The sequence below is a fragment of the Sardina pilchardus genome, chromosome 7, assembly GCF_963854185.1.
Source record: "Sardina pilchardus chromosome 7, fSarPil1.1, whole genome shotgun sequence".
NCBI classification, from domain to species: domain Eukaryota; kingdom Metazoa; phylum Chordata; class Actinopteri; order Clupeiformes; family Clupeidae; genus Sardina; species Sardina pilchardus.
In genome coordinates this window covers 26,774,061-26,788,660 of record NC_085000.1, presented here as the reverse complement: position 1 = coordinate 26,788,660, position 14,600 = coordinate 26,774,061, and the positions used below count along the sequence as shown (strand labels likewise).

At 40.3% G+C, this 14,600-nt stretch overlaps 1 protein-coding gene across 2 annotated transcripts; it reads right to left on the bottom strand.

The window, feature by feature from the left end:
• Window positions 1-218: 218 nt before the first annotated feature.
• Window positions 219-14,600, bottom strand: LOC134087822 (titin). Of its 2 annotated transcripts, XM_062541584.1 has the most exons (18): window positions 14,539-14,600; window positions 13,878-13,913; window positions 11,395-11,667; window positions 10,839-11,102; window positions 10,478-10,747; window positions 10,076-10,339; window positions 9,706-9,984; window positions 9,338-9,607; window positions 8,917-9,195; window positions 8,552-8,818; window positions 8,043-8,324; window positions 7,631-7,903; window positions 7,440-7,541; window positions 7,288-7,344; window positions 6,838-6,906; window positions 2,109-2,156; window positions 1,345-1,395; window positions 219-1,228 (listed from the first exon to the last, which is right to left on the bottom strand). In XM_062541584.1, the coding sequence occupies exons 1-18, from the start codon at window positions 14,567-14,569 to the stop codon at window positions 1,221-1,223; spliced, it is 3,123 nt and encodes a 1,040-aa protein (XP_062397568.1). In that variant the 5' UTR covers window positions 14,570-14,600; the 3' UTR covers window positions 219-1,220. The 2 variants fall into 2 exon arrangements, with proteins under 2 accessions (XP_062397568.1, XP_062397569.1); XM_062541585.1 differs by lacking the exon at window positions 11,395-11,667 and having other exon boundaries at window positions 14,539-14,594.

Here is a 14,600-nt window from a genome sequence, read left to right as displayed (position 1 = left end):
TGATCTGTATTCCTTTTTTTGTAATGAGATAACATTGTTACATCTGGTCAAATCTCAAAGGAAGTAAAAGAGCTAAAAATAAAAGTATAAAATTAAAACATAACAGACAAACACCAGCAATCTGACTGTTTAGTTCATGACACACCGGTTGAAAATATACACACATACAGTATGTACTGTATGGGCATGGGCAGTATTTATACCATATATATGGTATGTATATATATATATATATATATATATATATATATATATACCAAACATATACATACAGCACCGGAGCATTAGAGCCCAAATAAACAACAACAACAAAGGGGTATTTCACAAAAGCATAATTAGGTCATCCCTGCTCAACTTGTTTCACTAACGCCAATCCAGGATGAATAGGAACAACTACTGTATGTCAAACCAGGTGTAAGTAATTCAGGATACATGCGCGTTCTCGTTTCTCCCTCACGGGGAAAATAGCATCATTCACACAAAGTGAACAACCGCTTTTGATATCGGCTAACAACAAAGTAAAGTTTTCCTTTTTTGAATGGGGAATCATGGCTATTTCTGTAACATAGGGGGAGTACTGTAGGTGTGGCAGAGGCGGCCCGCGGGCCTTAGTTTGGTGACCCATGATTATAAGGCTATCTAATTACAATGATAACCAACCATATGGTATTAGGCTGACAATCTGTTGTGTTTTGCGAGTAACTACAGTAGCAAATAGTATATTAGGCTGTTAAAAATTAAAAATTGTATGGAGGTCTGATTTGCTTGGCTGTTAGCCTGGTCGGGACCAGGCTAGGTGCAGAGAATAAATTCGGCAAAAAAATGGCAACGTCCATCCTGGATAACTAAAAATTCCAGGTTAATCCCTGATATAGGTTTTGTGAAAAACAGACGTCATGTTTTAAATCTGTTTGAAAGAAATCAGTACAAAATTGTACCCATACAAAGATAAACATGAACCGAATAAACAACACTCAAACAAACATACAGCAAAATTAGACCTACTGTAAGTGCAGGAATATAAGACCTTGAAAACGTGTAGTTCTGATCCTTTGAGGCCTGTTACATTTGAGCTGCCATATTGGTTGAATTATAGCTATCATTATCATCATAAGGTATCATTTGCCAGGTAACATCCATTATACCTCTATATCTTCTGCCATAGAGCCTTAGACAATTCATGGGATGTGAGGTTGACATATCCACAGGTCAGGGTATGTTCACAAGCCTAAACCAGTTTGAGATGGACAATAAAAAGACATAACTTCAGAAAATGAAACAACTGAGCAGTCATTACCTGTTACAGTATGTAATGTAAAGTAATGTAATGATTTAAAATGATACCTTTAAATGATTGTAATCCATTTGCTTCCTCTTCATTTTGGCTTTCTTTTGCTAGTTTGAGGAAAAGACATTTTGTTAAAGCGATATACGGTAGATAATGTGTGCTATACAGTAATTTACAGTACTCAAAATGTGTTTCTAAGTTCCTGAGTTTGCCAGTGCACCAATCTGTTTATCATTATTATTAGGCCCTACTACATAAGCACTATGTTTTCATCGGGAACCGGCGTTTGTTTGTCTGTTTGTCTGTCTGTTTGTTAGCAAGATGACTCAAAAAGTAATGGATGGATTTCGATGAAAAACAGGGAAGGTCAGAAATGACCCAAAGAAGAAACGATTACATTTTGGGAGTGATCCGTATCACCGCCGGGATTCCAGAGGCGTTTATATTTTTCGCTTAGTGGTGTAATGGCATGGTATGGCCACGTGGTGGTGATCTAAATAGTTTAGGTTCAAATGTATGACAACCTAGGAAGAACAATACAGACGGAGGTCTGCACTCTCTGAGTGCTTTTCTAGTTAGTAGTATTAGTATTAGTATTAGTATTAATAATAATAATAGTAATAATAATAATAATAATAATAATAATAATAATAATAATAAAATGAGTTTCCCAATACAGATCCAGAACAGAGTTCAGACACTTGACAGCTATAACTTTATTGAATCAGAATCACATACTATACCTTTTCCCAAGTTACAAAAGACATACAGTACTTTAAAATGGTAAATAATACCACTTCAAGATCAACTACAAACTCACCTTCTTTCAGCAACTCATCAGAAAGACATGAAACATCTTCAGTTTTTTCTAAAGGCAAAAGAAACATTTCCCTTGTAAGGTCAAGCGGGATCAGAAACCGATACCATTAATCTGGCTGAATTTTCCAGATTAGACCATGGTATGCCATACGTAGGCTACTGGACGACACGCCGTGCGGTTATGTAAGGGATAATGTATAGAACGCCGGTCATTATCGGAAAATAATTCCCGACAGGACGGACAGAACCCCGACGCGCAGCGGAGGGGTTTTGCTTCGTCCTGAAGGGAATTATTTTCAAATAATGACCGGCGTTCTATACATTATCGCGCTTATTATATGGCTACTTGCCAAAACGAGAAAATCAACTTATCTCAATGTGTCTTTAGCAATGACTTGGCTACCGTTTCATGGCTTCCGCAACAACTAGCGGAGTGAACCCGTTGCCATTGGCAGCGGTCATTATACCTTCGGAGCGGTCAATATGCAGATATAACGGACCGGTAGAACGTTGAGAGGCCCATTCAAAGTGAATGGGAGCTCCCTCAACATTCTAGAGAGCCATATAATAAGTAAGGGATAACGGCCGACGAGGTGACCGGTTCGATGGAAATAATGGCTAGGTGGAGGTCTAGAACTCCGGCGACGTGCGAAGCACGGAGACGGAGTTACCTCCGCCGTGCCATTATTTCCATCGAACCGGTCGACCTCGAAGGCCGTTATCCCGCTTATCTCCCGTTTGTATTCACAACCTGTATATTTAGAACATAGTTTTATTCCACCGTTGCGTCCGTTAACATCGCTAAAACTGTCTTGACTATGGGACTACTTTCCGCCACATATCAACTTTCTACTTGCAGGACAAAACTGCCGTTACTAGTTCTAAAATTGATGGTTGCTATGGCCAAAGGCCAGTCGTTAGTTCTAAATGGCTGGTTGCTACGGCCAAAAGCCAGTCGTTAGTTCTATCTCTCCCGTTGTCAAGCGGCCATATCCCAGGATTCTGATTAACTTTAACTTTGAAAGATCGCTACTTTCATAGCCTACATGGCATCCAACTAGCTACAATCCACCTCCGTCATATGCTACAATGTTACCATGGTTCTGCACATCTGTATTTCAGCTTGGATGCAACGTGACAGTTCATTTAAACTTCGCAACGAGTTTGGCGAATTAATATTCAAGTGTGATACGGGAACTACTTCACAGGTAGCAGGTTATACGAAGTTAATGGCCACCCCATCAGCCAATCAGAGAAGAGAATTCCATTGTTGAGGGAGATAATCAAAGTTAATGCACGTTCTAGACGGTGATACGGCCCGACGCGAAGCGTCCGCACGGCGACCGCACGGCGTGAAGTCCATTATCCCGCTTATTCCACTGTTGCCACTTGCGTTGTGTTCGTTTCCGGTGCTAATTTAGCTGTTTTAATCGCTAGAACTGTTTTGTTTGTAGAACTACTTTTCCCAGACACATTTCAACTAATTTCTCAAACTGCGGTTACTAGTTCTAAATGGTTGGTTGCTATGGCCAAAAGCCAGTCGTTAGTTCTAATCTACCGTTGTCAAACTGGCATATCCCAAGATTCTGATGAACGTTAACTTTGAAAGATTGCTATTTTTCTTAGCCTACTGCCACCTAACTAGCTAAATGACACCTCTGTCATATGTAGGGTTGCCAACCGTTCCGTATAATACGGAATCGTCCCGTATTTGACACTTAAAAGTCTTGTTCCGTATTGAACTAATACGGAACGCTCTTTGTTCCGTATTTTTCAGAAACTGCTCAATGCACACATAGTAGCCTACAATTAAAAACACACACACAAAAAAACTAAAAACTCCCTGACACAACGTGCTTCACCTGCTGGTCCGCAAAGCATGGAGTGAGGTCCGGTGCTTCACCTGATAATTAGCTGCGCAATTGATCTGGATCAAGCAACCGCAGCCCGACAGAAAATAAAACAAAGTTTCTGCAATTAGGAGGAATTGCTAGCTAGTTTGATGTGATGTGAGTCATACAAATACGTGGTGGTATGAGCGTTCATTGAATGCATGCCTGTGTGCGTTTGCGCGTTTGCGCGACAGAAACTGAACTACACAATAACGTTGTTGGCAAAGCTCCGCTTCAACCTGTTGGAAGACTATTTAATTACGTAACGACATTTAACAACGTGGATTCTTGCAACTTCCATGGAAACAGAGCAGAGACTGTACAATACATTGTTTAGCATTGAGTATTGTTTAGTAAAATTTGAATATAACATGGTCAAAAGATTGTAGCTTTAGTCTTTCATTTAAAGATCTCCAGATAAGTGATTTACGCCTGCTCGGCCGTTTAAACCATAGACAAAAGTTGGTATTATGTTTCCTGGATCTTTACATTCAGGCATTCAAATGAAATTTCATTATAAAGCATATCATTTTTTTCTCCATTTGCCTACTAGAGTATGATACTTGCATGAGGGAAACATCCCAAAACAATAGCACCCATATTTGCTGATGTTTTCAGAAGTATTTCTCATGCAACCATGCAAAAGCAATGAACTATTGTAAATGTATCTTACATTATTAAAGCAGGCCTCTGATGTGCATAGGACATGTACACACATGCATAGCACTTTAAGCACTTTTAGCACTTCAAATATTGACTGCTTTGAAGTGAAAGTGCATGTCTAACAATATAGCATAGCCTAATAATAATAATTGTGATATTATCACCCCCCCCCCCCCCCCCCCCCCGGTATTTTTTTTCCGTATTTTATTTTCTCAGAGTTGGCAACCCTAGTCATATGCTAAACGTTACTATGATCTGAACGTCTGTATTTTACAACTTGTATGTTATACAAGTTCCATATTCAAGTGTGATACGGCCAACAAATTGGAACTACTTCATAGCCGTGCGTATATGTAAGGGATAACGGCCGACGAGGTGACCGGTTCGATGGAAATAATGGCTAGGTGGAGGTCTAGAACTCCGGCGACGAACCGGTCGAACCGGTCGACCTCGAAGGCCGTTATCCCGCTTATCTCCCGTTTGTATTCATAACCTGTATATTTAGAACATAGTTTTATTCCACCGTTGCGTCCGTTAACATCGCTAAAACTGTCTTGACTGTGGGACTACTTTCCGCCACATATCAACTTTCTACTTGCAGGACAAAACTGCCGTTACTAGTTCTAAAATGGATGGTTGCTATGGCCAAAGGCCAGTCGTTAGTTCTAAATGGCTGGTTGCTACGGCCAAAAGCCAGTCGTTAGTTCTATCTCTCCCGTCGTCAAGCGGCCATATCCCAGGATTCTGATTAACTTTAACTTTGAAAGATCGCTACTTTTATAGCCTACATGGCATCCAACTAGCTACAATCCACCTCCGTCATATGCTACAATGTTACTATGGTTCTGCACGTCTGTATTTCAGCTTGGATGCTACGTGACCGTTCATTTAAACTTCGCAACGAGTTTGGCGAATTAATATTCAAGTGTGTTACGGGAACTACTTCAAAGGTAGCAGGTTATACGAAGTTAATGGCCACCCCATCAGCCAATCAGAGAAGAGAATTCCATTGTTGAGGGAGATAAGTAAGGGATAATGTATAGAACGCCGGTCATTATCGGAAAATAATTCCCGACAGGACGGACAGAACCCCGACGCGCAGCGGAGGGGTTTTGCTTCGTACTGAAGGGAATTATTTTCAGATAATGACTGGCGTTCTATACATTATCGCGCTTATTATATGGCTACTTGCCAAAACGAGAAAAGAAACTTATCTCAATGTGTCTTTTAGCAGTGACTTGGCTACAGTTTCGTGGCTTCCGCAACAACTAGCGGAGTGAACCCGTTGCCATTGGCAGCGGTCATTATACCTTCGGAGCGGTCATTATGCAAATATAACGGACCGGTAGAACGTTGAGAGGCCCATTCAAAGTGAATGGGAGCTCCCTCAACATTCTAGAGAGCCATATAATAAGTAAGGGATAATGTATAGAACGCCGGTCATTATCGGAAAATAATTCCCGACAGGATGAACTGAACCCCGACGCGCAGCGGAGGGGTTTTGCTTCGTCCTGAAGGGAATTATTTTCCGATAATGACTGGCGTTCTATACATTGTCCCGCTTATTATACGGCTACTTGCCAAAACGAGAAGAAACGTAGGCTACCACAATGTGTCTTTAGCAATGACTTAGCTACCGTTTCGTGGCTTCCGCTAACAAAAGAAATAGTTCGCCACACAGATAGAATGTGACTGTTGCCATTGACAGCGGTCATTATTTTTTTCAGAGGTCCTCTATGTAAGGGATAATGTATAGAACGCCGGTCATTATCGGAAAATAATTCCCGACAGGATGAACTGAACCCCGACGCGCAGCGGAGGGGTTTTGCTTCGTCCTGAAGGGAATTATTTTCCGATAATGACCGGTGTTCTATACATTATCGCGCTTATTATACGGCTACTTGCCAAAACGAGAAAAGAAACTCATCTCAATGTGTCTTTAGCCATGACTTGGCTACGGTTTCGTGGCTTCCGCAACAACTAGCGGAGTGAACCCGTTGCCATTGGCAGCGGTCATTATTTCTTCGGAGCGGTCATCTATCAAGAAATAATGACCGGTAGAACGTTGGGAAATCCCATTCATGTCAATGGGGCGTTCTGCTTGCATTGTGAAGAGCCGTATAATAAGTTTTAATGTAGTTGTGTAGCAAAACCACAGTCCAGAAAGAATCTTACCTGTTATAAGAGGTTTCTCAGCAACTGTGTCCGCTATGCACAATTCTGTTGTCGAAACAATATCTGCGCCTAATGGAAAATTGATGAAAAAACATGCAACGAGACACCAACACGCCAGTTGTCAACCAAGAATGAACAATATCCAACTGCACTTCTGAAGAATGTTTTTATATACTGACAGAAAGTATTAGATAGATAGATAGATAGATAGATAGATAGATAGATAGATAGATACTTTATTGATCCCCAAGGGGAAATTCAAGGTAGTTTGTACCTAATTACATTATTTGGTGTCATTATATATTATTACTTGGTGTACAAATGTTAGGTAATCCTTGGTAATTTTTGAATGATGGATAGCATACTGCACAGCGCACATATAGCCAGCCAGAATCATATCCTTTAGATATGGAAAAATCAATGGATAAGAGAAGAGCTTTCAGCACTTACGCTTCTTCAGTTCAGCCATGGAAAAAAACAGGTCTGGTTCAGGTTTGCTTTCTTCCTCTGTAACAGTAATTTTAAATATAGTCTGTGTGAATGACATAACATCTAAATGTAAATGTAAAACATAACCTTGAACATGTTAAGAAGATATTGACCTGGCTTCCGGGTGAATTTAAAATATATACAGCCAAGAACAATGAGGACAAAGCCAACAACCAAACAACCTGAAATGGCCAGAAGGATTTGCCGTTTGAGAACTGCAAAAGCAAATAAACAACAGTATAAATATCAACACATCCACAAGCTTGATTTGGTATAAGAGATTAATTGTCATCTTTCAACTCACCAATGTTGTTTGCTATAAAAGCATCACTAAGCATGGAATATGTTGGACGATTGCTTTGGATCCCTTTGCAACTATATTCACTACGGTAGTTTTCCTTGGTGGCTTTGATATGAAGCTCTTTTTTAGTTTCATTTGCTATCTCCTTGCGATCTTTGTACCATGTGTAGTTCCAGGCGATGCTTGTATTGTCTACCTCACACAATAATGTCAAGCTGTCCACAGAGAGAATGTCTGCCCACCCAGTCTCCAGGTTCACCAGCGCTGTAGGACGAGCTAGACGGAAGGCACAAGAAATGAAAATGATAAATACTCCTCCAACAAAGCCTTGTTGAAACCTTTCCAAAATAAGCAAACTATTGGCAGTCATTGAACTGTGATTTAATGGCACTGATAGCATTGTATACAGACTTACGTAAAATCTTTATTTGTATAGCCGTACTAAGTTCTGACACGTACGCCCCTCTCGTAGTTTTACACCGAAATTCACCCCCATCTTTCCCAGAGGCAGATTGGATTGTGTAAGTCATATTTCTCGGGTCACCCTTTCGAATTTCTTCTTGAGGATTGTTTTGGAACCACTGATATTCCCAGTCTGTAGAATCAATCTTCACTTCACACGTGAAGGTCACTTGTTCTTCAACATAAACCAAAGTTTCGATTGGGTGTACACTCAAGGTGGGCTTAGCCTTATTGCCTGACAAAATAAAGAGGATATTCAAGTAGGCTATTTAATCAAATACTTTCCAGGCATTTTAGTATGCTACATGAGCAGATATGCAGTAATTACTCTCCAAGTGGAAAATATATAATCTGGTATTCAAATGAAATGCAAATAATCATATTTACAGTGACTGTATTATTGTTACTGACTACAGTTTCTACATTTGTTGACTTCATAGTAAAACTTAAATAGATATTTACCATAAACATGGATGCTAATACTGTCACTGACTACAGTTTGCACGTGTCGTTTGTGGACTCCTTGGCAAGTGTAATTTCCAGTGTCCTTGGTGTCAACAGAGTCCATTAAAAGTGTATCGGTATTATCACCGAGTGATTGTTGTTCTCTGTGCCATTTATAAGTCCATCTTGGTGAAGAGGGAATGCCATTGCACTTCATTCTCACTTCCTCGGTGGGGAAGACTTTAGCCCATTTAGACAGCTGCTCCAGTTTTGGTACAGGTGGGACTGCATCAGACACAAAGGAAAGATAGAACAGTTTAATGGGGCATTGATGATCTCAATCCCATCATTCCCAAAAATAAATAGAATTTAATTATATTTACCTTCAATTGTTAATCCGTGTGAGTCACTGTATTCAGAGACTAAATTCCCTCTTTTGACCTGACACTTGTATTGTCCATTGTGAGATAGTTGAACAGATGGTAGTGAATACACTCTCTCACTGGCCTGATTGATTGGAGTTTTTTGGTCGCTGTCCTTGTACCACATATATGTCCATCCTTCTTGTTCCTCCTGAACATGGCAGATCAGTGTGACATTTTCTTTTGTGTAAATTGGTGGGTCGTTGGGATACACTGACAACAAGGGCTTTGGCTGGTGGTCTGAAATGATCAGAAACACATTTTGCATATGCACATTTCAGCATAATTCTCTGTATTACTGATTGAATACCGTTACTGACTACAGTTTCTACATTTGTTGACTTCATGGTAAGTGTGAAATTGAACTGAAATAGATATTTACCATACACATGGATGCTAATACTGTCACTGACGACAGTTACCACGTGTCGTTTGTGGACTCCTTGGCAAGTGTATCTTCCATTGTGTTTGGTGTCAACAGAGCCCATGAAAAGTGTATCAGCATTTTCGCCATTGAGTGGTTGTAGTTCTCTGTGCCATTTATAAGTCCATCCTGGTGAAGAGGGAACACCATTGCACTTCATTCTCACTTCCTCGGTGGGGAAAACTTTAGCCCATTTAGACAGCCGCTCCAGTTTTGGTACAGGTGGGTCTGCATCAGACACAAAGGAAAGATACAACAGTTTAATGGGGCATTGATGATCTCAATCCCACTATTCCCAAAAATAAATATGATTAATTTCTATTTACCTTCAATTGTTAATCTGTGTGAGTCACTGTATTCAGAGACTAAATTCCCTCTTTTGACCTGACACTTGTATTGTCCATTGTGAGATAGTTGAACAGATGGTAGTGAATACACTCCCTCACTGGCCTGATTGATTGGAGTGTTTTGGTCACTATCTTTATACCACATATATGTCCATCCTTCTTGCTGCTCCTGAACGTGGCAGGTCAGTGTGACTTTTTCTTTTGTGTAAATTGGTGAGTCATTGGGATCCACTGACAACGAGAGCTTTGGCTGGTGGTCTAAAATCAACAGAAATAGATTTTGCATATAGACATTTCGGCACCGAGAAAAATGCTTATGAACTAAATGAAAGGGGGAAAAGTGAATTACCATACACATGAACATGAATGGGGTTGCTGTCTTGGGTTTTCAAAGAGCGGTGGGTTGCACTGCATTTGTAGACTCCAGAGTCTCCAGTTTTAACAGACTGAAGGTCAAACACGCAGTCATTGGTTTTGAACTCCTTGTCATTTCTGTAATATTTACAAATCCAGTCTGGAGAAGGAGGCTGAATGTCACACTTCATTTTCACAACCTCAGAGGGGAAGACTTTGGTCCATTTGGTCTGCATGACCAGTTTTGTTTCAGGCAAAGCTAGAGGAGAGAAGAAGTGGACAAAAATTAGATGAATTTTAGAGTGAGAGATATATGTGAAGTGAAGGTATCATTCATGAACAAAGAAGGAACAGAGATGAAGCAAACATATGACCAAAGATATAAGCAATAAATTACCCTTGATCACTATTGACAAAGAATCACTACGTTCAGATTTGAATCCGTCCCTCTCGACTCGACACCAGTATGATCCACCATCAGCTGGTACCACTGACGTAAGGGTGTGCTGGCTGTTATTGTCGCCGATAGGATTATTGTCTTTATACCACAAATAGGTCCATCCCTCTGTAGTTTCTGCAACCTCACACTTCAGGGAGACACTCTCTGTTGTGTAGAACACACTGACAGACGCAGGGTCCTTTGTCAGTTTAGGTTTTGGTCTGCCCCCTAGTAGTTAAAAAAAAGAAGAAAAACAAGTCAAAGAGACAGATCATTGAAATTTCATGTCCAGAATCACAAAAACAAATGTTACACTCACTGAACACTTTAACATTTATTCCGTTGCTGGTCTTGGTTTGTACAGTCCGTTGTTTGTGCACTCCTACACAGGTGTGCAGCCCAGTTTGTGTAGATGTAATAGAATAACTGCCATCGTCTGCACTGCCGATCTCTTGTCCATCTCTGTGCCACTGGTAAGTCCAGTCAGCTGAAGCAGGCTGAATGTCACACTTCATTGTCACTTCCTCTGCTGGAAAGACTTGAGTCCATCCAGACACCACAGTCAGTTTTGGTGTGGGCAGCTCTGAAAGAGGAATGAATGAGGTTGATGTTGAATGAAGATGTGCAGGAATGTACTGTATGTCTGTATGCTTGCACAACATTTTACAGCTTTAACAGCAACTGATAAGACAAATTAGATTAATTTTAGAATGGGTGACATACATGAAGTGAAGGTCTCATTCATGAACAAAGGAGGAACAAAGATGAATCAAGCACATATGTAGAACACACTGATAGATGCAGGGTCCTTTGTCAATTTGCGTTTTAGACTACCCTCTTGTAACAAAGGGGAAAAAAGCAAATGTTGCACTCACTGAAAACTGATAAGGACAGCGGATCACTGAGAGCTGAAGTATCGTTGCCATTGGCTACTTTGAGTTTGCACTTGTAGTCTCCATTCTGTGACTGGTCAGCAGATGGAATAATGTAGGTGTTTTCAGAGCTGAGGAGAATTTCATCTCCTTTCTGCCAGGTATACTCAAGGCCTGAAGAGTCCCCTTGTACACTGCACTCAAATATAATTTTCTCAGTTTCATATACCTCTTTTGCAGCAGGAGTTCGTGTTATTTGAGGTTTCGGGATATTTCCTTGAACAAATAAAAGGAACAATATGACACTTAACAGGAAGTCACATATCTTAAAAAAGAAGTGTTAGTGTGTGTTCAGTTTCGACATTGTAATATTTTACATGATTTTCATGCTGGACAATTGTTGGAATTCTTGCATCTTTCTAAAATACAGATATCATTTGGTAATGGTTTGCAGAGCAATCACTGAGACTAATGACTCTAATGTTTCATTATAGGCCTGGTTAGCACGCTCCGATTGCATAGCTTTGCATGCATCAGTGTTACAAGTGTGGTTGAAATATGCAACACGCTACAAGGTTATCAGACATGTATTGAGAGATACAAATTCTATTGACTCATGTATGATTTTTTGCATGCAGAATCAGAAATATTAATCTCAACAGAATGCAATAGCCTTACTTTATTGGTAGAGCCCTATGGAGCCCTTGGACCTATTTCATCGGCTCCGCCACCTCTTTAATCTCTCTATGAATCTGTTAAATACATTTTCTCTAATAGAAGGGGTGTCACTTGCGCTCAAGCCTTGTCGGTGCTCACAGTCCAGGACCACAGGATCAGAAACGCTGGCTGGGCTACTTCTAATAAACTAACCCAGAGATGACCATGACCAGAGCACTCAGATTACTAGATAACTTTTTTTATTGTGGTGCACAAAAGACTGACGTTTCGACGCACTGTCGAAACGTCACATTTTCTCTAATGTTTACAGTACTGTGTCTAATCTCTGCACCTGCTCCGCAGTGCTCCTGCACCTCTCACTGCATCTCTCACTGGGCCTGCTCTTCTCCCTGGGCCCCTTACTCTTACTCTTCCTCGTCCAGACATTACAGTATTTGTCTTTGTCTGTTTCTGCTTCCAAAAACATCACCTCCTCTTTTTACTGTGTAAGTGTCAATGTAATAGAGAAATAACCCCTGCCACTGAATCTAAGATAGACTGGAATCAGCTGTGGTTGGCCCAATTTACCCAACATAAATCATCTGTGTGTCAATTATTCCATTGTTTGTTTATTATCAGCTGAGATATATTGCTTTTGAATTGATAGCATTGCAGAAGCAGAGGTTTTTATACTGTCTCTAAGGTTTGGAATATTGTTTTAACTATTGTGGGATGTTGTGTGTTAGCATTCGAAAATAATACAAAAACGATCCATTATTTTGTTGGAAGGTATAGCTTGTCTGTTAAGAAAATGTAAGCATTGTGAAAATGTATTCACTGACTGCATACTGTGTGAAAACAACATGAAATGTGTGAATGGTATGGCCACAAAAGACTGATGCTGTGCTAACTGTGTTTAGAGTTTTGAAAATGTGTCAACTGAATGGACAAACGCTTGTTAGCGATTGAAAAAAACTGTAACATTATGGCACTCATCTGTCATCTCTCACTGAGGTTTCATCCCTTGTTTGCCTATATGTCTGATGCATTTTAAATCACTTTTTGAAAGTAAAAGAGAGAGAGAGAGTGAATGAGAACGGATGAGAGAGAGAGATATGAATGCTCAGTTCCGGCAGTGCACACCACACACTGGACCTCAAAGTAACCGCTCAGTCTTTCTCAAATAGCCGCCCACAGCATGCAGAGGAATTGCATGCTATAGAATTGCAGAGGGCACCAAGAGTACAATAAGATGCAGTGAGAAGGAGCCCGAGGTTCTCGGTTTTGTGGAATATTTTGGATAACAGCAAAGCCCTTGACAGGCTACAATATGTCCAGATCTCAGCTGTCAGGGTTCTAACATACACAAAACCCTAGCAGCATATCACCCCCATCCTCACGCACATGCAGCATCACTGGTTGCCAGACAAGTCACGTATCCATTTCAAAATCCTCCTCTTCTCCTACAAATCCCTGCATACACCCTGCACCCCAGTATTATCTCTTTCCCCCGTACACTCAATCACATGCTCTGATACTCTCACAAAGATCAGCTTGCTATTCCCCTCACCAATGTTCGGACCTTAGACATAACATCAACGAGAAACATTATGCACAGCCTGTTCAACACAGTTTAAGCTTTCAAATGTTTCAGTGAATGACTCATTCAATTAAGGAAAGCAGGCTTCCTTAGACTACCAGATTCGTTTCTGATAAGGATTTCAAATGACGGAACAAAGTGCACGGTGGAAATCTCCTTCAGAAATGACTGTGTTCACAGCTTAGTCATGTTGTGCATGCATGCACATCCTGTAAAGTGTCTTTCTTACCTTCAGACTTTGACTCTTGCACCAAACAGACAAGACCTGTCATGACAGCAATAAAAGAAGCAAAAACAAAAAGAAAGAATGATCCATTTGAATCCCTAAATGACAGGACTAAGTCAGCAATCTAACCTTGCACCTTGTATTTGGTTGTGCACTTTTAGGGACTGCTTTTGAATATTTTGCAATCATGTTGAAATCATACACAACAATCTAAAATAAACACTCGTTAAAAAGCTCTAAAATAAATAAATGAATCAAAGATTACGATTGAGAGCTACAGTATATGATGTAAGAGCCATTTCAAGCTGCTTATGTCTCAAACTCCATTACTCTTCACACCTCTTCTCTCAGCAAAACTGTGAGCCATAAAACCTCATTACCCTCTGCAGGCATCTAAGCAATGACTGTTGAGTTTAAATAAAGAGCACAAAACATGGACTAAAACATGACAATATGGAAAAATGACATCTTTGTGTGGATTATCCTTATAGCAATAGAGTAGCCACGCCTAACAGGTCACCCAGTCCTTGCCTTTGTCTAATAATTCCTTCTTGATCATTTAATGTACTTTTAATTGTACAAAATGTACCTTTTCACACGTTTTGTAGAACATTTCCAGTCATCAAACTACTGCAGTGACTTATTAACTGAATAACGCTTTTACCTGTGATGAGGAGAGCTTTGAGATGAGCCATTTTGTTCCATCTAACTGCTCTGTCAGTCCAG